The sequence below is a fragment of the Spinacia oleracea genome, chromosome 1, assembly GCF_020520425.1.
Source record: "Spinacia oleracea cultivar Varoflay chromosome 1, BTI_SOV_V1, whole genome shotgun sequence".
NCBI lineage: Eukaryota > Viridiplantae > Streptophyta > Magnoliopsida > Caryophyllales > Amaranthaceae > Spinacia > Spinacia oleracea.
The window spans coordinates 77894121-77917756 of record NC_079487.1 but is presented as its reverse complement, the minus strand read 5'-3'; the positions used below and the strand labels follow the sequence as shown (position 1 = coordinate 77917756).

At 32.7% G+C, this 23636-nt stretch overlaps 3 protein-coding genes across 3 annotated transcripts; 1 reads left to right on the top strand and 2 right to left on the bottom strand.

Annotated features, from left to right (window-relative positions):
* Nucleotides 1-3079: 3079 nt before the first annotated feature.
* Nucleotides 3080-4053, bottom strand: LOC130465458 (uncharacterized). Its single transcript, XM_056834222.1, has 2 exons — nt 3522-4053; nt 3080-3102 (listed from the first exon to the last, which is right to left on the bottom strand). The coding sequence occupies exons 1-2, from the start codon at nt 4051-4053 to the stop codon at nt 3080-3082; spliced, it is 555 nt and encodes a 184-aa protein (XP_056690200.1).
* Nucleotides 4054-8568: 4515 nt separating this feature from the next.
* On the top strand, nt 8569-10203 carry LOC110801716 (expansin-A8). The gene is made up of 3 exons (XM_022007121.2): nt 8569-8791; nt 8915-9227; nt 9481-10203. The coding sequence occupies exons 1-3, from the start codon at nt 8656-8658 to the stop codon at nt 9782-9784; spliced, it is 753 nt and encodes a 250-aa protein (XP_021862813.1). The 5' UTR covers nt 8569-8655; the 3' UTR covers nt 9785-10203.
* Nucleotides 10204-12623: 2420 nt separating this feature from the next.
* On the bottom strand, nt 12624-16807 carry LOC110801712 (expansin-A8). The gene is made up of 3 exons (XM_022007117.2): nt 16476-16807; nt 16063-16375; nt 12624-13295 (listed from the first exon to the last, which is right to left on the bottom strand). The coding sequence occupies exons 1-3, from the start codon at nt 16606-16608 to the stop codon at nt 12992-12994; spliced, it is 750 nt and encodes a 249-aa protein (XP_021862809.1). The 5' UTR covers nt 16609-16807; the 3' UTR covers nt 12624-12991.
* Between the last annotated feature and the right edge of the window lie 6829 nt (nt 16808-23636).

Here is a 23636-nt window from a genome sequence, read left to right as displayed (position 1 = left end):
CCGGAAAATAACGGCATTTGCATGTTCTTCTAACATGGTAGGCCCTTATCACTTCAATATTATACTAACTAAGATGTTAACTGAAAGCAATCTTATAACTAATACAAAGTTATATTATTATTATTATTATTATTATTATTATTATTATTATTATTATTATTATTATTATAAAATAATAATGCAATTATCTTGCGAGATTAATGTAGTTTGGCTCTGAACAATGCTGGGAGAATCACTTGTTTAACAAGATGTCCTCTACTACGGAGTATATATACATGCACAATTGGATACTCTTTCTTTTGAATAAAATACACTAATCATACCAAGTAATGTCTTAGTCTAATGGAAAGGATTCCACCTTCAACTATCTATAACAGTTTTACGTTTTGAAGGACCAAACTTCAACTAGGCAAACCAATTTACTGCCCTAACGTCCCGATGCACGTCCTTAGACTGACCTGGTTCAAATGACTGAAACAATCTCTTGGTGTCATCTATGAATAGATGGATTTTCCCTGTTAATGAAGCTAATTGGGCAATGAATGCTACACCTTAATGTATGATACAAGGCTCACATTTGTGGTGAAATTGGGACATCCATCGACAAATTATTTAAAGTGAAATTTCCTTACCCCCTCAAATTTGCAAAACTTACGAATTCAAGAAATTACAAACTTTCAATTTTGGCTATTTTAGAGTTCTCACATGTATCATGACGACTAAAAATGGGTGCCCAAGGAAATCGTGCGTTTTATTTGGAGATGCTTTAATTTTGACCTTGTATTTTGTCGTGTAGCCATGTTAGATGGTTAGATACAACCAACAAACCACCTCCTCTTTTAAATTAAAGAAAAAAAAAAGTTTTGATAAAGTTTGCAAGTTGTGATAATATTTAGGCTCTGTTCTCTTCAGCTTATTTTTACTTTCATGTCTAATAAGATATATAAGATAAAATTAAATAAGGGTCAATAATGCTCTCTTTAATTCACCTTATTTCAGGACCTTATTACTTATTTCAGATTTAACCAGATCATATCAGATCAGATCAGAAAAAATAAGTTCATATCAAATGAGATCAGACAAAATTAGTTCATATCATATTAATTATTGTTGTTATTATTATTATTATTATTATTATTATTACCTATATATATATATATATATATATATATATATATATATATATATATATATATATATATATATATATATATATATATATATATATATATATATATATAATACATAGGGATTGGTAAGAGTTGTAATTTTAGGCAATGTTAGGACAAGGTAGTAATTTGACATTTACCCTCTCAAACCTCTAATTGTAAAAACGGATTTTTCATGAAATGCCCCTGAGGTTTGCGTTAATGCACCAAATACCCCTAATGTTTCCAGAATGCACCAAATACCCCTGAGGTTTAAAACAATAACACAAAATACCCTTAATGAGCATTTTCCGTCCATTCCGTTAAGTCTCCGTTATCGTGAATTTATTTTTTTGTCCTTACTCAACCATTATCTCTACTAATCCTAATATTAACCCTTAATTATATTATTTAAACCCAAAAAAATTAACTACTATTTTTTTTTTAAAAAACCCAATTCCCTTTTCCTCTTTTCTTTGGATCTTCAACGGCAGCAGCACCATGGCTGCCCTTTTCTCTCCTCCTTTCCCTTGGCCTTCACTCTTAATTTCTCTCACATCCATGGAAGTTGTTCTTCATCTTCAAAATTCTAAAGCTTTTATAATCCTCTTCAGATTATTATTGATTGATGTTGTGATTTTGCCCCAATTCTTCTGAAATCAATTGAATTCAAATAATACCCAACTCTCCAAATCCCTCATAAACGATTTAATTGATATTACCCAATCACTAAAACCTGGTCTGTAGATTTGAAGGAGATGGTGGCTCTTGGGCGTTGGGGGTGGTGTCGATTCTTGGGTCACCGAATCCTTGGGGTGGTGTCGACTCTTGGGCAGCCGAACAAGAAGAAGGAGAGGACTTGAAAGTCACAGTTCTTCCCCAAATCACACCGGGAACAGAAATAGCAATGGAGGTGGAGATCGACGAGAAAGAGATCAAATCCGCCGGCGGAGAAGCTTTGACCGATGGGCGGCGAGGATTGCGTATTCACGGCTGGGAGATCGAGACTTCAAGAAGGAGAGAGAAAATCCAGCCACCGCGACCTCCGCCAGAACAAACACCTAGAGCTTATCGGAGAAGCCAATGTCGGAGAAACCAACGTCGTGGGTTCGATGATGATAGGAGACAGAAAAGATGAGATTTCGAGGGCTGATGAGGTTGATAATTGGGCCTCTATGAAGAAGCAATTTCAATGGTGAATAGTGGAAGAGGGTAGCGGTGGTGGTGATGGTTGGGGTGATTCTCATATAATGGTAATGGTGAAGAAGAGGAGAGAGACTTCCATGGGAAGAGGAAAGAATAAAGAAAAAGAAAGAGAAAGGAAGAGAAGAAAGAAAAGGGAAATAGAAAAAAAAAAAATTAGAGTTAAGTTAACGGAAAAGTTAACAGAATAGACGGAAAACAGTCAATAAGGGTATTTGATGATATTGTTTTAAACCTCGGGGGTATTTGGTGCATTCTGGAAACATTAGGGGTATTTGGTGCATTAACGCAAACCTCAGGGGCATTTCATGAAAAATCCGTTGTAAAAAGCTTATATAGTGAGAATTTTCACCCCAAAGCTCACTTCCAATCAAACACTCTCAATTAGCTTTTTCTAAAGGTCAAACCTCTATTTCACTTCAAAAACTATTCCATCAAACCTCTTATAACCAAACACCCCGTAGATTGAATTGATTTGCCACTCCATGCAAATGGGGAAAATTATGTTAGTTTATGTTAGATATCGTTATTTGTTGCTCCGTATAAGAGTACTCAAAGCCATATATAGTGGCCAATGTAATTCTGAGTTTCACCAACATAAATGTACACTAATAATTTTATGGAACAAAGCTAGGAAAGGAGAGGAGGAATTCAGATCATAAGAACAATTTAGGAAATTCATGTCAAAATTCAATTTTTGTGCAGTATCTGTTATAATCAAACACGTGTCACGAACGATTGAGAACAAACTCTACAATACAATATAGAACCAATAGCAAAAACAATAATATAAGACACAAGTGTTTGTGAGGAAATTAAGATTTCCTCCCCTCAAATATTATCATATTATTAAGTTCCTGCAAAATAACACAATAACCCCTCAATTGATGATTCCTCTCACCAATGTGTTATTCCCCCTTATTTTTAAGCTAGGCCTAAACCCCTTTTATACGCTAAACTAGAAACCCACATCTACTAGAATTATACTTGTTTCCCAAGTCGAAATAATTCTAGAGATGGTTACATACCAAAATATATCTAGTTTCCTAATTACAATTCTAATTAAACTAGGAAACAAGATATTAATTACCAAACAAGACTTATATTTGACTCCACCTCCGTTTCGTATTCTTGTCGACTTAACTAAGTTGTGTTTAATTCCTAACAAACCTTCCCTTAAACTCAACTGAGTCTCTTCACGAACCAGCAAACAACTTTCGGAGCTTGCCTTCCCTTGAGCCGAAATCCGTCTTCCACTACCTCTTTCGAGTATGAAGAGATTTTGTTTGTTATGTCGTCCCCTCAAGATCACACTCTTAGCCTTGGTGACCTCCAAACGACCTCTCTCAATATGAATAGCATAACCCAAGTCATCTAAACGACCCAAAGATATGAGATTGCGATCAAGTCTCGAGATATACCTTACCTCTCGTAATTTTCGAGTCTTCCTATCATGTGTCTTGATCTCAACCTCACCTATACCCTCAACCTTTGCCTCTTCCCCGTTAGGCAAGGTAACACACAACCCATCACTTTGTTTATAAGAAGTAAACCTCTCCTTTCTACAACAAATATGTTGTGAGCATCCCGAATCCAAAATCCAACCCTCTTTTGGACCTTTACTCTCCTCCACCATTAGAGCCACATCCTCATCAATAGCAATTGTAGCAGCACCTCTAACCCTACCGTTCCTCAACACCATCAAGTCTTCCTTGTACCTAGGACACTTTGATTGTATATGTCTTACCTCGTCACAGTACCAACACTTGATGTTAGGGTTTGTATTGCTCGCCTTCTTATTGCCTTTCCATTTGTTCCTACTACCCTCCGCTACTAATCATGCTCCTCCATGGATTGACGATCTCTCTTGCTTCATGAACCTCTCCGCCTCGAATAACGCCACCACAATATCGTACAAAGCAATTTTTGTCTTCCCTACAAGTAAACTAGTTATCATAGAGTTATAACTTTTAGGGAGAGATGTCAACAATAAAATTGCCTTGTCCTCCTCCTTGATTTTCACATCTAAACTCTCTAACTGGGTGATCAAGCCATTAAACTTATTCAGATGATCTTGTAGTGCGTTGCCTTCCTCCATCTCGAGTGAATAAAGGTCCTTCTTCAAGAACAACTTATTGGGCAATGACTTAGATGCGTAAATCTTAATCAATTTGTCCAACAACTCTTTTGGATTATTATCCTCTAGGACGTTGTACTTGATCTCCGGTGCAAGAGCCAATCTGATCGTACTAGTAGCCCGTAGTTGCATATCCTCCCACTTGTCCTTGTCCACCGAATCAGGTTTCTTATCTTCCAAAGTCTTGTGAAGACCTTGATGTATAAGAATATCCTTAATTGTACTTTGCCATAATGAAAAATTCGTCTTCCCATTAAAAAGTTCTACGTTGTACTTGTTCCCGAAATCATCCACGGCTAAACCCAGCTCTGATACCAGTTTGTTATAACCAAACACGTGCCACGAACGATTGAGAACAAACCCTACAATACAATATAGAACAAATAGCAAAAACAGTAATATAAGACACAAGTGTTTGTGATGAAATTTAGATTTCCTTCCCTCAAATATTATCGTATTATTATGTTCCTGCAAAATAACACAATAACCCTTTAATTGATGATTCCTCTCACCAATGTGTTTTTCCCCTTTATTTTCAAGCTAGGCATAAACCCCTTTTATAGGCTAAACTAGAAACCCACATCTACTAGAATTATACTTGTTTCCCAAGTCTAAATAATTCTAGAGATGGTTACATACCAAAATATATCTAGTTTCCTAATTACAATTCTAATTAAACTAGGAAAAGAGATATTAAACCAAACAAGACTTATATTTGACTCCAACTCCGTTTCGTATTCTTGTCGACTTAACTAAATTGTGTTTAATTCCTAACAGTATAAATAATTGGCACCTATTGCTAAAAATAGAAACGAAAGAGTAAATGTTAATTTGGAATTTGGAAATTGGAAATAGGGGATGCACTTCTTCAATGTCAGGAACAAATTTTTTTTTTTTTTTGGTGTACCACCCGGTTCAGCCTTAGGGTTAATTCGGATCTGATGTGAGTTTTGAGTGGATAGGTTCCAGTCCTCTTCCAATTATTGTTGTGGGGATCGAACACGTAGTCCTCCCTACCAAATTCAGTCTCAATCACCACTGAACCAACAAACGATCGATTTTCGGGAACAAATTGTTGATTGTGAAATACAGTATGAATTGGTAGGTGTGATATCGAGTAGACTAGTTGTAGTAGGTGCATTGAATATTGATTAATTAATTCGGCTATTATAGAAACATATTTTATGATGACAAATGAATTTAGAAGAAGAAAAATTAGCCACGAATTAAAGAAACTTCATATAAATAAAATTTATAAAATTAAAGATGCCAAAAGAAGACGGTTGAGGATGTCCATGTGCAGGTGGGGTTCTAGTTGCTTAAACAGTTGGTAGTTCAATCGGACAAATCCTTTTCTAACGCTCATACGCAAGCCACATTATCTGCGTGCTAAAGACTAAAGAGGTGGTAAACTTGGCTTATATTTAAGTGATAAGTCAATTTGTCTAGAATACAGTACATTCGAAGGAAAAATTAATTCATCAATAAAAAGTCATACGATATTTATAAGAAATATAAATCTAACAAATACATTATACATTGAATTAAATAAAGCGTTTACTTATCAAAATTATGGTCATTAAATAGATATTACGCTGTAGAACGTCTCTCGTGTATAACGCTGAAACATGTAACCTTTTTAGATAGAGAGTCTAACGATTTGTTGTAGCCGCGAATATGATTTACACTTGATTCATCTTGTTGATCCTAAAGTTTTGATGATGACAAAACAAACTCCTGACAATTGGTTAAGTTATGTTGCATAATAGGTTCCGAGATCCTTAGAGGGATAATGCTAAGTTAAGGAGATCCTGAGTTGGATAAACTAAGCAACGTGGAATATAAGCAAGTAATTGATCCATGTCAGACACTACATTGAAGAAATAATCATTATGCAAGGCGAGATCCTTAGGCGAGTTCCTAAGGCGAGATCCTCATATATTATGTGGATCCTCGGCGTTCCAGAGAAGGAAGAAATCGGGAAGTCTTCGAGTGAAGCTTCTAAAGGTGCAACATGAAGACTACAACATATGAGTTTATGTTTTAGGATTTATGTAAGTATTTAATAAAGTTTATAAGTAATTTGGTATGAAAGGGACATAGTATTTTGGTACGTTTTAAATGAAATATGTTAACTGTAATTATGAAAGAGTTTTAACTTGGAAAATCTTTTTAATAAATAAAATGTATTTAATTAATAAATGAAACATAGGATTCTGATTTACTCTCCTTGTTTCTCAAGTAAAAGTTTTTCCACGTTCCTTGAAACTCTCCCCACGTATTTCTGTTCAACGTACATTTAGTGTTTTGATTTGGTCTCCCTTGTTTCTCTCCAACCATGCCCATGTTACTGAGCAGTAACTGTTAGTGGGTGGTTGAGGGAAACATGGGTACCAAACCCTAAGTAAAACTCTCCTATAAAAGGAGAAGAGTTTTAGCTTTTCAAAACACACAACTGATCTTTGCAAAATATATTTTAAGAGCTTAAACGTTTTAAAAGAGAATCAGTTTTCAAAAGAGTGTCCCTTGAGTTCCTTAATGCTTTGAGCTTTATTACGTACTAGAGTTTTATATCAAATTGTATTTTGGGTTTAAGGGTTGAGTGATCCTTAATTGACTTAGAGTTAAGTCAAAGAGAAACAGAGCGACTTAGAGTTAAGTCAAAGAGAAAAGGAGCGACTTAGAGTTAAGTCAGAGAGAGAAAGAGGAGCACAGTAATCAAAGGGGATTGCTGTGGGAAACTCGTGTTCGAGAGGAACTCGGGTTAAAGAGTGTATTTGTAATAGAGTTATTGCATTAATACAAAAGAGTAGTGAGGTTCTTCTTGATTAGGGTCAAGAAGGTTCCTCCATTTTATATCTTTCTTCGCTCATTATTCTCAGTCTCTTTATTGTTTAAATTCCGCAAGAAACTTACCCAAGTTCCCAAGAAACAATTCACCCCCCCTCTTGTCAAGTGTTCCTACTGAACTATCACATCTGAATGTACTCGAAAAATGGATGTTTGTTGCGATCCCGCATAAAGTTTTACCGACAAACCAATTCTACTTAATCCACTACAAGGGAACGACAAACCAAACATACTAAAACTAACTCCACCATAAAGAGACTAACGAACAACGACGAACTCCACCCGTATAGTGAAAATTATTGAATTTAAAAGACAAAATTAGATGAAGAGAAAGGGTCGGAAATAATCTTATTTCCAATCCGAAAAAATTAGACTATATTCGGCTTACAACGACGAATGAAATGAACCACATAATATGTTTAACTAGGTTAGGTCCCGTGCAATGCGTGAGGCTAAATATTTTTTTTTCCTGTTCTGAATGATTTATTTAAACGAAGTTTTTAATAAAATCAAATCAAATTTTTATTAACGGTTGTTGGGAAAATCAGAGAAAATTATTATTTATTTGGATTGTAAAGTGATTAGTGCGATTTTAGGAGTTATGCGTTTTGACCAAAATTCTTAAGTTGGGAAAATATAAGAAAACAAGTTATCACACAATTATTAGAAACAGTAATATAAAATAAACTGTGATTTTACAGAGTTTTCATAATAGTTTACTATGTATATTATAGAAACAGTAATATAAAAAAATTGTGATTTTTTTTCATTCTTAACATATATGTTCTTCCTAAGGACTCAGCAGGACGTGACACGTGTCATTCCTGATGTGTCTTTTAGTATATAGTAATAGATAGATAGATTTCAGTAAAACTTGTTGTCAATTAATTACAGAAACAACTAAGATTTGGGATGAATTATTGGATGAGAGAATTGGAAATGGATCATTTTTCATAATTCTGAAAATTAATCGTGAGAAAGGAAAGAGGCAACAAATAGTTGGTGTTTTTGAATTTAAAAATGGTAATTGGAAAATAAATAATGGGCAGTGCCTGGAGTTGAAACAGTTGCAGGGTAAAACCTTTGTCACTATCTGAGACTGAGAAAGTGAGAAACAGAGTGAGAGAGTAGACAATTTCCTTACAACTCTCTTTAGTCGTTATACCACACTTGACACTTGACACTTGACACTTGCTTTTGCTTGCTCTATTTAAGCAACACCTTCACTCCTTCCAAATACACATCAAACACAAACGCAAATAACACTTCTTCTCTTTTCTCTCTCTCATTTTCTTCCTCTTCCTGCAACAAACAATCATGTCTTTATTCTCCATTTCATTACTCCTTATTATTGTCATGAATGTCTGCCTTGAAGGCGCTTATGCCGCCTACGGTGGTTGGACTACGGCTCACGCCACCTTTTATGGTGGAAGTGACGCTACTGGCACAATGGGTAAGTTAGTAAAAATATAACATTACATTTTTTTTTATAATATAATGTGACATTGTCGTACATTATATTATTATTAGTATTAGTGATTTGTAATTGTTTATGGGTGGAATTGATGAAATACAGGGGGAGCGTGTGGGTATGGAAACTTGTACAGCCAAGGATACGGGACAAGCACTGCTGCGCTAAGCACAGCGTTATTCAACAATGGATTGAGCTGTGGAGCTTGCTATGAGCTTAAATGTAATGATGACCCAAGATGGTGTCGTGCTGGGAGTATATTAGTCACTGCTACCAATTTCTGCCCTCCTAACCCTTCTTTGCCTAATAACAATGGTGGATGGTGTAACCCTCCTCTTCAACACTTTGATTTGGCCGAGCCTTCTTTCTTGAAGATTGCCCAATACCGCGCTGGAATTGTCCCCGTCTCCTTTAGAAGGTATACTTAAAAACGAGAGTAAAAATTAACACAATACTTCCTCCGATTTTTAATACTCGTAACGTTTGTGATTTCTACATTATTTACATATTTTACTTTGACCATTGTTGATGATTTATACGTAAAATAAAACATAGTCATGTGCATTGGCCTGTGTGAAATTGACAAACCTTACGAGTAAAAATGAACGGAGGAAGTATTAATTAGCAAATGCTTATGTTTATCTAAAATGGTACGGTTGATAAATTGGCAGGGTACCTTGTTTAAGAAAAGGAGGAATAAGGTTCACAATCAACGGACACTCTTACTTCAACTTGGTCCTCATCACAAACGTTGCTGGTGCCGGCGACGTCCACTCTGTGTCTGTCAAAGGTTCAAAGACCGGGTGGCAATCCATGTCAAGGAATTGGGGCCAAAATTGGCAAAGCAACTCTTATCTCAATGGCCAAACTCTATCTTTTCGAGTTACCGCTAGTGATGGAAGGAGTGTTACAAGCAACAACATTGTTCCTGCTCATTGGCAATTTGGCCAAACTTTTCAAGGTGCTCAATTTTAATTAACCAAGCTTAGTTTTACCATAAGTAAAAGTAACGATTTATTATTTTAAAGAGTGTATAATTAAAAAGAAGAAGAAGAAGAAGAAGAAGAAGAAGAAAAGGATTGTGTCAACATCGAACTCCTGTCATATTAGAAGGCAGGAGAGAGAATTAGATAAAGAAAGACGGTAGGCCAATTTGTGGCTTGGAGTTGCTGTGGTGCCTAATATTTGGCACCCGCTAAAGCCCGGCCTTTATTTCTAGCTTTTTTTTTATATAAGTAATTAGTTATATTAATTAGATATATGCAATATGATATAATGATATTCAATTAGCTATATTATAAAGCTCTTTGGATGTCGTATATTCATGTCAAATATTGTAATAATATAATTTGGTCAGCCGATTATTATGAGAATGATTTATGAGTTTGCTATTATGGACAATTCACTACACATTTGACTTTTCAGCTTTATTTCATAATTGTTTCATTTTAATTTTGATTCACTTATTATTTACAACTGTCATCATAAAAATATTATTATTTGCACCAAATAAATACTAATTTTGCCCGTCAATTTTTTTTTACTAATTGTGGTTCTATTTAAAGTTTAGTTGATTTCTCGTGAGATATATGCCATAAACTTGACTCAGATTTGAATTATGGAGTTTAAGTAATTTCGGCTTTATTTTTGGTTTAATAACACAAATTACTTTTGTACGTCAATATTTATAACTAAGTGAATTGTGAATTTGAACATTATAAGGTTTGTGTAGGTTTGTGTTCGGCTCATTTATTATTGAGTCGGTATTTCTAAGTCCAAATTGGTTGAAGTAATGTGCTTCTCTCTAAGTTACGTACAAATTACTATATCGCGGCTCATTGCTACCCTTAGTTCATTAAAGAAGGTTAGGGCAATGACTTTGTTTAGTTTGTTACGTTTTCAATTGTTTGCAAATGTGATGTTTATAAGAGCATCATCCATGTGCATAAGAAAAAGGAGCAAACATTAGGAAAATGACACAAGCAAAGAGACATGAAAATTACTTATAGGAATAAGGAATTCTTGAAAGGTCCGTATGAAATGATAGTGGTTACAAACTTACATCGTAAACCATCAAATTTTTTTTTTTTTTTTTTTTTTACTTTTGTCGACATTTCTATAATGCCCAATGTCCTACTTAATGAAGGCCCATTCTTAATTGATAAAAGCCCAACAAAGGAATGACCCAAATAAACGAAAGTCAAGTCTATCAACATAAGTCAAAGTTAAGGTTGAAGGATCCTCGATGCCACATGACTACATAAGAATTGAGGATGCTCATTCCTAAGGTGACCGTTATTATATCAAACCAGTTCGGAATCCGTGATATGCACAAATGTTTATTTATTACTTCCTCAATTTCTTTTTTATCTTCCTGTTTCTATAAATGTCATTTCTATTTGATCTTTCTGTTTCTATTTTGGGACATGACTTTTTACCATAAATTTTCCCACCATCCATTATTTAATTCATTTACATTTCCCTATTCACCCACTCAACCCCACTTTTATGATTTTTTATTACTTTCATAAAAATATCTTCTCTCTCCTTCATTTCTTTATTACTTTCTTCATTTATTTATTATTTTCTCTTACACCCAATCAATACTCTTACACCCAATCATTAAAAGATTCCAATTTCTTAATTTCCACCCAAAACTCCAAACAGGAAGATCAAAAAGAAACGGAGGGAGTATTTTTGTACATTTATGTATCATATAAATTTTATTGACATCATTCTTTAAAGTATAGGATATATTTAAAGAACATGGGTAAGAAATCATGAATTAAAAAGGAGATAATGTATATCCAAATAAAAATAACAAAATTCAGTTACGGGTTTTCCAGATATTCAAATTACTCTAGTATATCCTACCTCTTCTTCTAAGTTAGGTTGGTTGTGCAGTTGCATTGTAGTGATTACACCTGGTTATTGAACAGGGTAGTCCAATAGATATAGGGTTAGGGTCAAGTTAATAGGGCTTTTATTGGGCAGGACTCTTATTGGACATGGCCTTTATTGGACAGAGTCATTATATAGGGTCAAACTTATACTACAGTTATTTTGAAAATTAAAATAGTAATGATACAAAAAATTACGTGTATAGCTTCGTATTTACTTGTACTTGCACATGACTCTTTTCTTTTTCATTTTTCATTGCTCGTTTATTGACCAGCCCACTAATGACCCGCTATTGACCTGCGACCCGCTTTTGACCCGCCCATTATCGACCCGCTAAAAATGACCCTTTCAATACCCGACCCTCTTTGACCCGCACCGACCCTGACCCGCCCCGCCCGATAACTAGGTCTAGTGGTGATCAGTTGATGACACTTGTGGTCTAATTGTATATCCTACCTCTTCTTCTAAGTTAGGTTGGTTGTGCAGATAATGTATATCCTACCTCTTCTTCTAAGTTAGGTTGGTTGTGCAGTTGCATTGTGGTGATCAGTTGATGGCACTTGTGGTCTAATTGTGATATTTTATTCGCAATATCTTGGGATACATTAGGTATTATTGGACAGTTCGTACGATTAAATCTTGGGGATTATACTTACAGATCTTTCATTAACTTCCATCCATAATTATAAACATAATTACGCTTCATTGCACCGGAGCAATGATTAAATATAACACCAATTACTCTTCAACCAATCGAATTCGCATTGAAACATCCTAACGGCATCCTCTATAATAGAGAAAACTAATTGAGTTGTGGTACTGTACTTTGGAGAGCGCCGCCCATCCACTGGTTAATGAAAATTTTAATTAAAAAAAACCACCAAAAAATGCCACTAATTTTAACTCCAGAACCTTCAAGCTCAATCACATTTCATTCAAGATAATCATAGTTACAACATAAAGATATTGAAACTGATGGAATTTCTTGGCTGTAAATGCCAATTAGTTAATCATCAGTTTCTAGCAAACAAAATAAGCTTTTTGGAAGAAGAAAAAAAAGTAAGAGAAAACCTAGGCTATACATTTATCAATACACTATCTGTTTCATTATAAAGACAACAAGAATTTTCGCGGGTGGTAGTATACACCACTGCAATTACTCGTAAGCTACTCTCTCCGTCCATAATTAGTTGTGACATTAATATTATAACGTGAACAATTAAATTTGGACGGAGATAGTATTAGCTATAAAATTGATTTGATGAGTTAATTTTATGTTAATCAAAATTGACCACCCTCATAAGATTGGCCAAATTGCCAATTAGAAGGAGCAACATCAAAGCTAGTAATTGTTCTCCCATCACTATCAGTAACTTGGAAAGAGAGGCTTTGGCCGTCGAGATCACCATTGCTTTGCCAATTTTGACCCCAATTCCTAGACATGGCTTGCCATCCCGTGTTTGAACCTTTGATTGATACCGCGTGCACGTCACCGGCACCGGCGACATTGGTAACAAGAACCAAGTTGAAGTATGAATGTCCATTGATTGTGAATCTTATTCCTCCTGTTCTCATGCAAGGTACCCTGTCAAGTTAACAAAACTATTAGTAGTGAACTAGTAATCTATACTTAGTATTTAAAAAGGGTAACCATATATGATTAGATGATACGTGTCACCTTAGATGACATGTGTCACCTTAGAGACATGTGTCACCTCCTTCTTTCATCCATGTATTTTGTATTTTGTATTTTTATTTTTATTTTTCATGTTGTTGTTTGTTATACGAAGCATTTCACAACTTCAACACATCTTCCTCATCCAACATCAATTCACCATTGAATTCATATTCAACCTCTACTATTTCATCTCCCTCTTTAACACTTAATATTAATTCACCATATAATTTATATATTTTTTTTCAACTTAGAAATTTGATCACCTCTATATAAATCATATACCCTAAGAGCATCTCCAATGGTTGTAGCTAGGGACTAGCTTGAAATTTATAAAAGTTTCAAGCTAATAGCTAGACCATTGGAGTGAAACTAATAAATTAGCTTGGCCAAGCAAATTAGCTTAAACAAGCTCTAAAAATTAGCTAATTTGCTTGACAACTAGCTCTCAAAATTGCCAAATAATTAATTGACAAGTGGACAAGTGGGACAAATTTAAATAATAAGCTAGTTGCTAGCCATTGGAGCACAAATTAGCTAAACAATAAAATAGCTTGAAATCTTATGTGGCATAACAAGCTAATTATCAAATTAGCTTACTATTGGAGATGCTCTAACAAATCCCTCAATAAAATTAACGCTTTAAAAAACGGCTTAACAAATACTATATAATTGTCCGTTCTTTGAACGGACTCCAAAGCTAGTTATTAATTAAAAAACAACACTACAAAAGTTGTAGACGATTAGACGTGTATAATTTTTGTCTTGTAAGTTTCACAATATATTTGACAAATTACATGTATAATTGTACTTGCTTATCCAACCAGACTAGTTCACGTTTTATAATAAGTTAGTATGAGCTCGTCTTATAATAAACTTGCTTTGTTTTAAGCAACGTAAAGGGTGCTTTATTTTAAGCAACGTAAAAGTGTCGGTATAGCTATTAATTAAAATTATTACTCGGGTCGGGTCATCTCGGGTCTCGAGTCATGATTAGGTCCGGTCGTGTCGGGTTAGTTTGTCACACGAGTTTAGGTCAGGTTTGGTCTGGTCATGTCGGTTTGGTCAAGGTTTTAACCTATGTTACTTTTTTTTATATATTTTAAAGATTAATGTGTAATTTATTCCAAATTTGAGTTTTATTGTCATTGTGATTTCCGGTCAATAACAGAATTGGTCATCTCAAAATATTCAAGCGTAAAATATGTACTCCATGGTTCAGGTCACTAACCGGTTATGTCGGGTAATAATTGGGTTAAAGTCATTGTTGGGTCGGGTATCGAATCGGGTTCGGGTTATTGTCCGGTCGAGTGAGTTCGGTTATGCCGAGTTGGGTACGGGTTATATAACATCGGTTTAAAATCGAATATCGATTTTTTCAGGTTACCTATTTTACCAAAATTTGTCATGGTTAGTTGCGCATCAGGTTGGAGTTTCGAGGTCGGGTCAGCTTTTGACAGCTCTAGGTGCCGGAGTGGAGAGGGGCAAGGGCGGTCAAGTTTTAATTTTTTTAAAAACCTTTTATGTGTTTAGTTGTTTCAATTAATAAATTGATATTCGTTGAACTAACATGAACGTCAAAAGACAATCAATATTATCAATTACTCTCATGCTTGTCTAAATTCAAACGCTAGTTTTTATTTCTCAATTTTTCATATGAAAATCAAACACGTGAACAATTTGCACGATATAGTACCAACTGGATTATTCAACTAAATTAAACAGTACTAACAGATTTACTAATACTCAACAAATACCATAATTAGGGGTTACTAGCTAATTCGTACAATTTACCTATTAGTGACCGTCTTAGCCAAAACTTGTTGCACTTCACAAACTCTTAATTATAAAGGTGTACAAGAAATATTGACGGGTGTAAAATTAACTTAAAATTTTTAAAAATTATCTCGATATATATAATACAAATTCTTTTATTTTATAAATGAATAATTTTTTCTCCTTAGTAAAATCACCCATCCAAAATCACTCACAATGTCTAACGTGTTAATCATATAAACCTTGAAAAATTTATCTATAAAAAATTATTTACAGTAACATAAAAATGATCAAATATGTTAAATGTTAACCTAAGCTGATTAAAAATTAATCCACGATAAAATACATTTATTATACTTCCCGAGAACTTTTGATTATATTTTCTCTACTCTGAAATTTCAACTTTTAATTGAGAGGTGGTCACGTGCGACTTTTTAAAATGAACACTTGCATTTTTTGTTGTCTTTTTTTTCTCTGTCTTTTCGCTGTCTCTCAAATACTGTATTTTTTTGACAGTGTTGAACCAATAAAAACAAAAATATTCAAGTGTCTCATTATCGGATTTTTCTTTAATATTATTTTCACTTATTTAAGATGGATTAAAAAAAAACAGTTACTCCCTTTATTTTTTTTCTATTTATATTACTTTAACTTTGACCCTATTTATATGCAGAGTATTAAATTTGACTTGAACTTTTTACCAATATATATTAATCAAATGTTGTTGATTAGTCATAATATATATTTTCATAATATCAACTTTTTATAATATTTACAAATACAAAATTAGTGATATTTAATGATTAAATTATGCATTGACAAGTGTGATAGTTCAAGTGATGCAAGTAAAAAAAATCGGAGGAGTAAGTTAGATAAGTGAAAATGAAAAAGGTGAAAATACCTTCGGAAGGAAACAGGAACAATTCCAGCACGATATTGAGCAATTTTCAAGAAAGAAGGTTCAGCCAAATCAAAGTGTTGAAGAGGAGGATTACACCATCCACCATTATCATTAGGTAATGCAAAATTTGGAGGGCAGAAATTGGTAGCTGTCACAATAATGCTACCTTGGATACACCATTTTGGATCACCACTACATGTAAGCTCGTAACATGACCCGCAACTCAGTCCACCGTTAAATAATGCCGTGCTTAGAGCCGCTGTGCTAGTCCCGTACCCTTGGCTGTACAAGTTTCCATATCCGCAAGCCCCCCCTACATTTTCAAATTAACAAAATATTAATAATTGGAAATGACACTATATAATTAATACGTAGTTTTTTCAAAAGGCAATATATATCATATGCATGCTTACCCATTGTGCCAGAAGCGTCACCTCCACCATAAAATGTGGCATGACCAAAGTCCGCGAATACCCCATCAAGTGAAAATAGATTTACCACAACGAACAAATGAGAAATAGCATATAATGATATCGAAATTGTCATTTTTGTTGTTGTTAATGAGACGGATTAACTTAATCACCTTTAATGATAAATTAAGAAGCTAGAGATTAGGGAGAAAGTATATATATTTGAGATAGATAAAGTGATGATTGGTAGTGGCATTGCCGAGTAAGGTATGGATTTATATAGGATTATATATAGGAATAAGCAAAGGTAGGGTTTATGTGTGAGCAAAGTTGTGAACAAGTTGTCTACAAATGATAATGACTATCTTAGCTTGCAATGCCTCAATATAATGACATTATACTTGATTTTGGTAGGCAAATATTATGAATTTATAAATTAACTTAAATGAATGCACATGGTGGGACACTTCTCTATTGCTTAAGTAGTTGGTCCCATCATCACATGCTCTAGCTTCTTAATCATTAATTGATGATCAAATGTATTGTATTTTTTGTTTAATTTTTGTCATTTTTCTTAATCTTAATTAATCTTATGATTTCTTAGGTTGTTTTAATTTTGTGGATGTTATCAAAACATGGACCATAACGCTATCTACCTTTAGGGGCTAGTCATGGGTATATTAGTCATAGGAGGAATGTACTATTAGCACGTAAAGCTAGCCATTGAGAAAGATGACGAGTTATTTAAACCCTAAAGAAGAATTTTAGTTTAGGTTTGTTCATTATATATGGATATAGCTATATATACTGTATTAGGGTACATATTTAAAGCCTAAAGAAAAATTATTAAACGCTAATGATCATTATATAGGAAAGGGACTTTATCAAAATTTATAATGCAACAGAAACAATTTCAATGTTTTTGAAACTTGCCTACCTTTAGGTGCAAGTGTGCAACAATACGAGATTTTTTACGCAATAGTTATCATAGGACAAACAATTTGCACATGCTAATTAGCTATGAAAGGATGATGAATTGATGATTCTTCCAAACCCTAATGAAGTAAAGTACATATGATTTTATAGGTTTGTTCATGATATATACATGATCGATGATACAAAATCCCCTTTTAATTGAACATGCATGAGTTCTTTCAATTCGTTTCACAGTATCATTCGAAATATTTTAAAACTCTATCCTGATTGCAAAATCTTAATTTCCCCACTCTATTTTATGATTCAAATCAATATTATCAAATCATGATTCTTAATAATGTTTTATGTGGTACTAGGAATCAACTTTTTCCATTGAATCCAAAACATTATACAGTCTAAAAAAGAGTATGTAGCAACTAAAGAACTAAATTTGATGTTGTTCACATCCATAAGTTTTAATCTGAGTAAACTATACTGGAGGTCCCTAAACTTTGGCAAAAGGAGCAGTTTAGTCCCTCAAGTTTCAAAAGGAGCATTTTAGTCCCTGCGTTTGGATGGAAACCGCTGCTTTTTGTTTTCTGTTACTAACGTCTGTTAAAATGAATTAAAAATAAAGGAAAATTAATATAAAAGGTAGAAAGTGACAAAATAACAGTTACTTTTACCCATAAACATTTAAAAAATAAAGGCAAAATTCATATTTTCTAAAAACTAGCGGTTTAAGCTCTAAAAAACAGCGTATTTAACAGGACATTTACACAAATTAATTAACACTTTCAGAAAAATTAATTAACACAAAATAGATCTTTGCAATTTCATAACATGGTCAATCAAAATATCCCCTTGATCTCTCTTGATTAGATATTTATATGTTTTCATTGGACCAAATAAATGATTATGTTTGAGTAGTTACAAATTTCTTGGGATTATGTGTTCCCTCTTACTTACCTTGCAAATCGTAGATATTGTGCAAAAAGCAAACTTAAAACCCAAAACCTCAATCGAATTCATCCGCTCAATTGATCATTAACCAAATTAAATAATGGCGTGAATAAAAAGTAAAAATAAAATTAAAGGGCAACAATCAACCTATAATGTAACAGTAATTTACCAAAATCATACAAAAATTAAACAATGGAGAAGGGATTACTTGGAAAAATTAGTCGAAATTCTGAAAAGGGTCAGCTCTCTTTCTCCCAGTTTTAAAGACGAGCCAAAGATTAGTGAAAATGTGAAATTACAGGGGAAAAATCGAAACCAACCCAGAATCTCTTCAATTGAAACCAACCCAGAATAAATAAGAAAAAAATCGAAACCAACCCAAAATAAATAAAATACAGGGGAACAAAAAAAGGGGGAAATCAGTGAAAATGTAAAATTACAATGGAATTGTTGGAGAAATCCAAGAATTAAGAAGGAGAAGAGATTGAAGAAAATCCATAATAAAAGAGGAGAGAGAAAGAGAGAGAAAAAGGTAGAAGAAGAACTAGTGGTAGTAGCAGACATCTAGGAGAAGAGAATTTGAAACTTTAGAGTTGTAGAAGAACGACAATTAGCTGAAGTTGATGGCGATAATTGCTGAAAATTTAGAGTAAATTTGCTTGGGTTACACACTAAATTCAATTTGATTAGGAAGAGTTGTGGAAGAACCTAGAAAAGGGGAAGATAAAGGGTGAAACGTGTAAATGGAGAAAAAGCCATATGAAAAAACTAAGTAAGTTGAAAAAGCTAAGTCATAATCAAAATCAGCTGTTTTCATTTATTTATACACGTGTAAATTAATTTTCCTTTTCTTTAAAGAGGTTTTATTATTATTTTATTGAATTTAACGGAAAATGAAACGGTGTTAACAAAAGTAGCTGATTCCATCTATTTTGAGGGACTAAAATGCTCCTTTTGAAACTTGAGGGACTTAACTGCTCCTTTTGCCAAAGTTTAGGGACCTTCAGTACAGTTTACTCGTTTTAATCTTTAGCAATTAGGAAAGATATAAAATATAGATTTTATGTGAATCTAATTTAATGTCATTCAGGTAAAAAGAAAGTCATTACATAGTACATACGCCCGCAGTACCATGTGCCTTACTAACAACGCCTACAATTATTCATCCACATAATTTTAACGTGTATAATTCATATTTTCAACCTGAATTATAATTTTTTCCTTATGGTTGATAATCCTAATCATGTAAGAGGAAGCTATCCTAAATTATTGTCACGTTTAATATATATATATATATATATATATATATAGATTTACACTCAAATGAGAAAACACCTTATAATGAGAAGAATGAGAAGAACTCCTAGCCATTGGATGATTTTACATCTAACGAACACTAACACCTCCGCGTCATTAAGGATATTAAGGAAACTATATGCTTTGTTTGCTTCTGTGAAGTTGTGCATGGCAGCAACAATATTGGTATTAAAAATGTAAAATTAAATCACCATCATCACCATCATTACAACTTTCGTAAGAAACTACTGTAGTTAAGTTTGGTAACTCCACCTCCCAAATTCTCATTATTATCCTCTGATATACATTAAAAAAATTGAGAAAATACCTTCACTGGAAAATTTAAATATCAATTAATCAAATTAATTAAACATTAAAAAATGACAACCAAATACTACTTCTTGTTGTTGTATGGTGGTTCATTCTAATTTCATGAGTCGTCACTAATTAGTTAAAATGCATGCATAAAAGTGGTCTAACCGTTAGACCGTCTTTACTAAAAATTTGTATTTATGTAATGAGACGTTTTGTTGTCTTTAATGCAGTTGTATAGCTAAGTTTCTATGAATGTATTGTGTTCCTAAAATGCCACCGACATCACAAAGTAGTACACCCGACTAGGAGTAACATTATCTTACTTATTTGCAAAAATGAGTAAATTTATTTTGCTCATTTGCATAAATGAGTACATTTATTTTTCTCAGTTGTATAAATGAGTAAATTTATTCTGCTCATTTGCACAAATGAGTAAATTTATTTTGCTCATTTACCCAAATGAGCAAACTTTTTTACTTTTTAAACAAAGAGTTGCATCAAACCTATATCTTTGTGCGATTATTGTGCAATCGCACAAAGCTCTACCAATTGAGCTAATAGGCATTACTAATACTTGAAGGAAAAAAAAAAACCGAAACGAATAGTCATTTGACCGATTCCTATTCCTGCGTTCCTTTTGTCATCAAGATTATATCCAAACAATAGTCATTTGAGAATTTGAGTAATATGAGATGTTAAATTTTAAAATCGAAACTATAATATTCGCTCATTTAGACACGATGAGCAAAAGTTTAAAATTGAACTTTAATATTTGCTCATTTTAAAAACAATGAGAAAATGTTTATAATCCGAACTTTAATATTTGCTCATTTAACAGAATGAGCAAAAATTTAAAATCGAAACTATAATATTTGCTCATTTAGAAACAATGAGCAAAAGTTTAAAGTTCTGATTTTAATATTTGCTCATTTAGAAACAATGAGCAAAAGTTTAAAGTTCTGATTTTAATATTTGCTCATTTAGACACAATGAGCAAAACTTTTAAACCAAAACTTTAATATTTGCTCATTTAGACACAATATAATGAGCAAAATTTTAAAATCCGAACTTTAATATTTGCTCATTTAGACACAATGAGAAAAAGTTTAAACTTCGGATTTTAATATTTGCTCATTTAGACACAATGAGCAAATGTTTAAAATCCGAACTTTAGTATTTTCTCATTTAGACACAATGGGCAAAAATTTAAAATCGAAACTATAATATTTGCTCATTTAGACACAATGAGCAAAACTTTAAAGTTCGGATTTTAATATTTGCTCATTTAGACACAATGAGCAAATGTTTAAAATCCGAACTTTAATACTTGCTCATTTAGACACAATGAGCAAAATTTTAAAATTGAAACTATAATATTTGCTCATTTAGACACAATGAGCAAAATTTTAAAATTGAAATTATGATATTTTCTCATTTAAACACAATGAGCAAAAATTTAAAGTTCGGATTTTAATATTTGCTCATTTAGACACAATGAGCAAAACTTTAAAATCCGAACTTTAATATTTGCTCATTTAGACACAATGAGCAAACGTTTAAAATAAGAACTTTATTTGGATACTCTGTTAGTCGTTGACGTAGATTTGCTCATTTAATTTTTTTTGCTCAATTAATTAATTTATTTATTTTGCTCATTTGTATTTTTTTTTCTCATTTGTAGGTTTTTTTTTTTTTGCTTATTTAAATTTTTTCTCATTTAAACACAATGAGCAAAACTTTAAAGTTCGAATATTAATATTTGTTCATTTAGACACAATGAGCAAAAATTTGCTCATTTAGAAACAATGAGCAAAAAATTAAAATCGAAACTATGATATTTGCTCATTTAGACACAATGAGCAAAAATTTAAAATCGAAATTATAATATTTGCTCATTTAGACACAATGAGCAAAAATTTAATATTCGGATTTTAATATTTGCTCATTTAGACACAATGAACAAAACTTTAAAATCCGAACGTTAATATTTTCTCATTTAGAGACAATGAGCAAAAATATCAAAATCAAAACTATAATATTTGCTCATTTAGAACCAATGAGCAAAAATTATAGTTTCGATTTTAAATTTTTACTCATTTAGACATAATGAGCAAACGTTTAAAATAAGAACTTTATTTGGATACTCTGTTAGTTGTTGACGTAGATTTGCTCATTTAATTTTTTTTGCTCAATTAATTAATTTATTTATTTTGCTCATTTGTATTTTTTTTTCTCATTTGTAGGTTTTTTTTTTTTTGCTTATTTAAATTTTTTCTCATTTAAACACAATGAGCAAAACTTTAAAGTTCGAATATTAATATTTGTTCATTTAGACACAATGAGCAAAAATTTGCTCATTTAGAAACAATGAGCAAAAAATTAAAATCGAAACTATGATATTTGCTCATTTAGACACAATGAGCAAAAATTTAAAATCGAAATTATAATATTTGCTCATTTAGACACAATGAGCAAAAATTTAATATTCGGATTTTAATATTTGCTCATTTAGACACAATGAACAAAACTTTAAAATCCGAACGTTAATATTTTCTCATTTAGAGACAATGAGCAAAAATATCAAAATCAAAACTATAATATTTGCTCATTTAGAACCAATGAGCAAAAATTATAGTTTCGATTTTAAATTTTTACTCATTTAGACATAATGAGCAAACGTTTAAAATAAGAACTTTATTTGGATACTCTGTTAGTTGTTGACGTAGATTTGCTCATTTAATTTTTTTTTTGCTCATTTTATTTATTTATTTATTTCCCTCATTTGTACGTTTTTTTTCTTATTTGCACAAAGTGAGTAAATTTTCCCAAACTTTTGCTTCTCACCCCTCTTCATTTTTATCCTGCTTCCTACTAATCATCATAAACAAAAATAGAATCATGTTAATTCATCCCAATGAAATCCAATTCTATCTCTTGTGTAGCCTTCGTCCAACAATATGCAAATGAAATTAATTATTCTTTTTCTCTCTCTATCTTTAATTATTTTTTATTCTCCCTCCTCTTCCATTCTTCTCTGGCCAAGAAACCAAAATTTTCGGTAAAGACTAAAGAATCAATCCTCCATTAAAGTTGGTGCTTTCTATTTTGTTAAAGAAATTCAAGATTGAGTTTTCGGATGAACCAATTTTGTAATTTTGTTGGGGTTTTTTCCCAGTGTATGAACCTTGAATTTTTATGGGTTATTAGCCAATTTTAATTTATGGGATGTTAGTTCGACTGTAAAAAGAACAGGGGAAAAAATGGAAGAAATTAAATTGGAAAAGAAAATGTCTTGAAAAAGCAAAGGATTTGATTCAGCTCCAAAGAGCTTAATTTCTCAAAATTTAAAATTATTTGATCAGCTTTTGTGTTTTGGGTATCGGATTAGGGTCGAATTGATGGTATGCTATTTGGATTCGTTGCCATCCCCTCCGGCCACCTCTTTATTCATCGTCAATCGATGCACATTATCTCCGAAAAATCGATTCACCATGAAAAATTGTTGCTTCGACAATGATTCATGAATTTCTTCGGTTATCTTTGATCTTCAGATGAGCAATCAGAGGAGAAAAAATTGATAGTCTTCTTAATTGAGTATGGAGGAGAGAGAAAAAATAGATGGGGTTTATTTGGGTGAAATATGGAGGAGAGAGAAAAGATGGGTATGCTTTTATT

Excerpts from the sequence above, each read along its gene's own strand:
- LOC110801716 (XM_022007121.2), top strand. The coding sequence starts at position 8,656 with ATGTCTTTATTCTCCATTTCATTACTCCTTATTATTGTCATGAATGTC. Across the intron at positions 8,792-8,914 it reads TGACGCTACTGGCACAATGG|GGGGAGCGTGTGGGTATGGA; the intron begins GTAAGTTAGTAA and ends GATGAAATACAG. Across the intron at positions 9,228-9,480 it reads GTCCCCGTCTCCTTTAGAAG|GGTACCTTGTTTAAGAAAAG; the intron begins GTATACTTAAAA and ends ATAAATTGGCAG.
- LOC110801712 (XM_022007117.2), bottom strand. The coding sequence starts at position 16,608 with ATGACAATTTCGATATCATTATATGCTATTTCTCATTTGTTCGTTGTG. Across the intron at positions 16,376-16,475 it reads TGACGCTTCTGGCACAATGG|GGGGGGCTTGCGGATATGGA; the intron begins GTAAGCATGCAT and ends TTGAAAATGTAG. Across the intron at positions 13,296-16,062 it reads GTTCCTGTTTCCTTCCGAAG|GGTACCTTGCATGAGAACAG; the intron begins GTATTTTCACCT and ends TTAACTTGACAG.
- LOC130465458 (XM_056834222.1), bottom strand. The coding sequence starts at position 4,053 with ATGGTGTTGAGGAACGGTAGGGTTAGAGGTGCTGCTACAATTGCTATT. Across the intron at positions 3,103-3,521 it reads TCAGTTGAGTTTAAGGGAAG|AGTTTGTTCTCAATCGTTCG; the intron begins GTTTGTTAGGAA and ends ATTGTATTGTAG.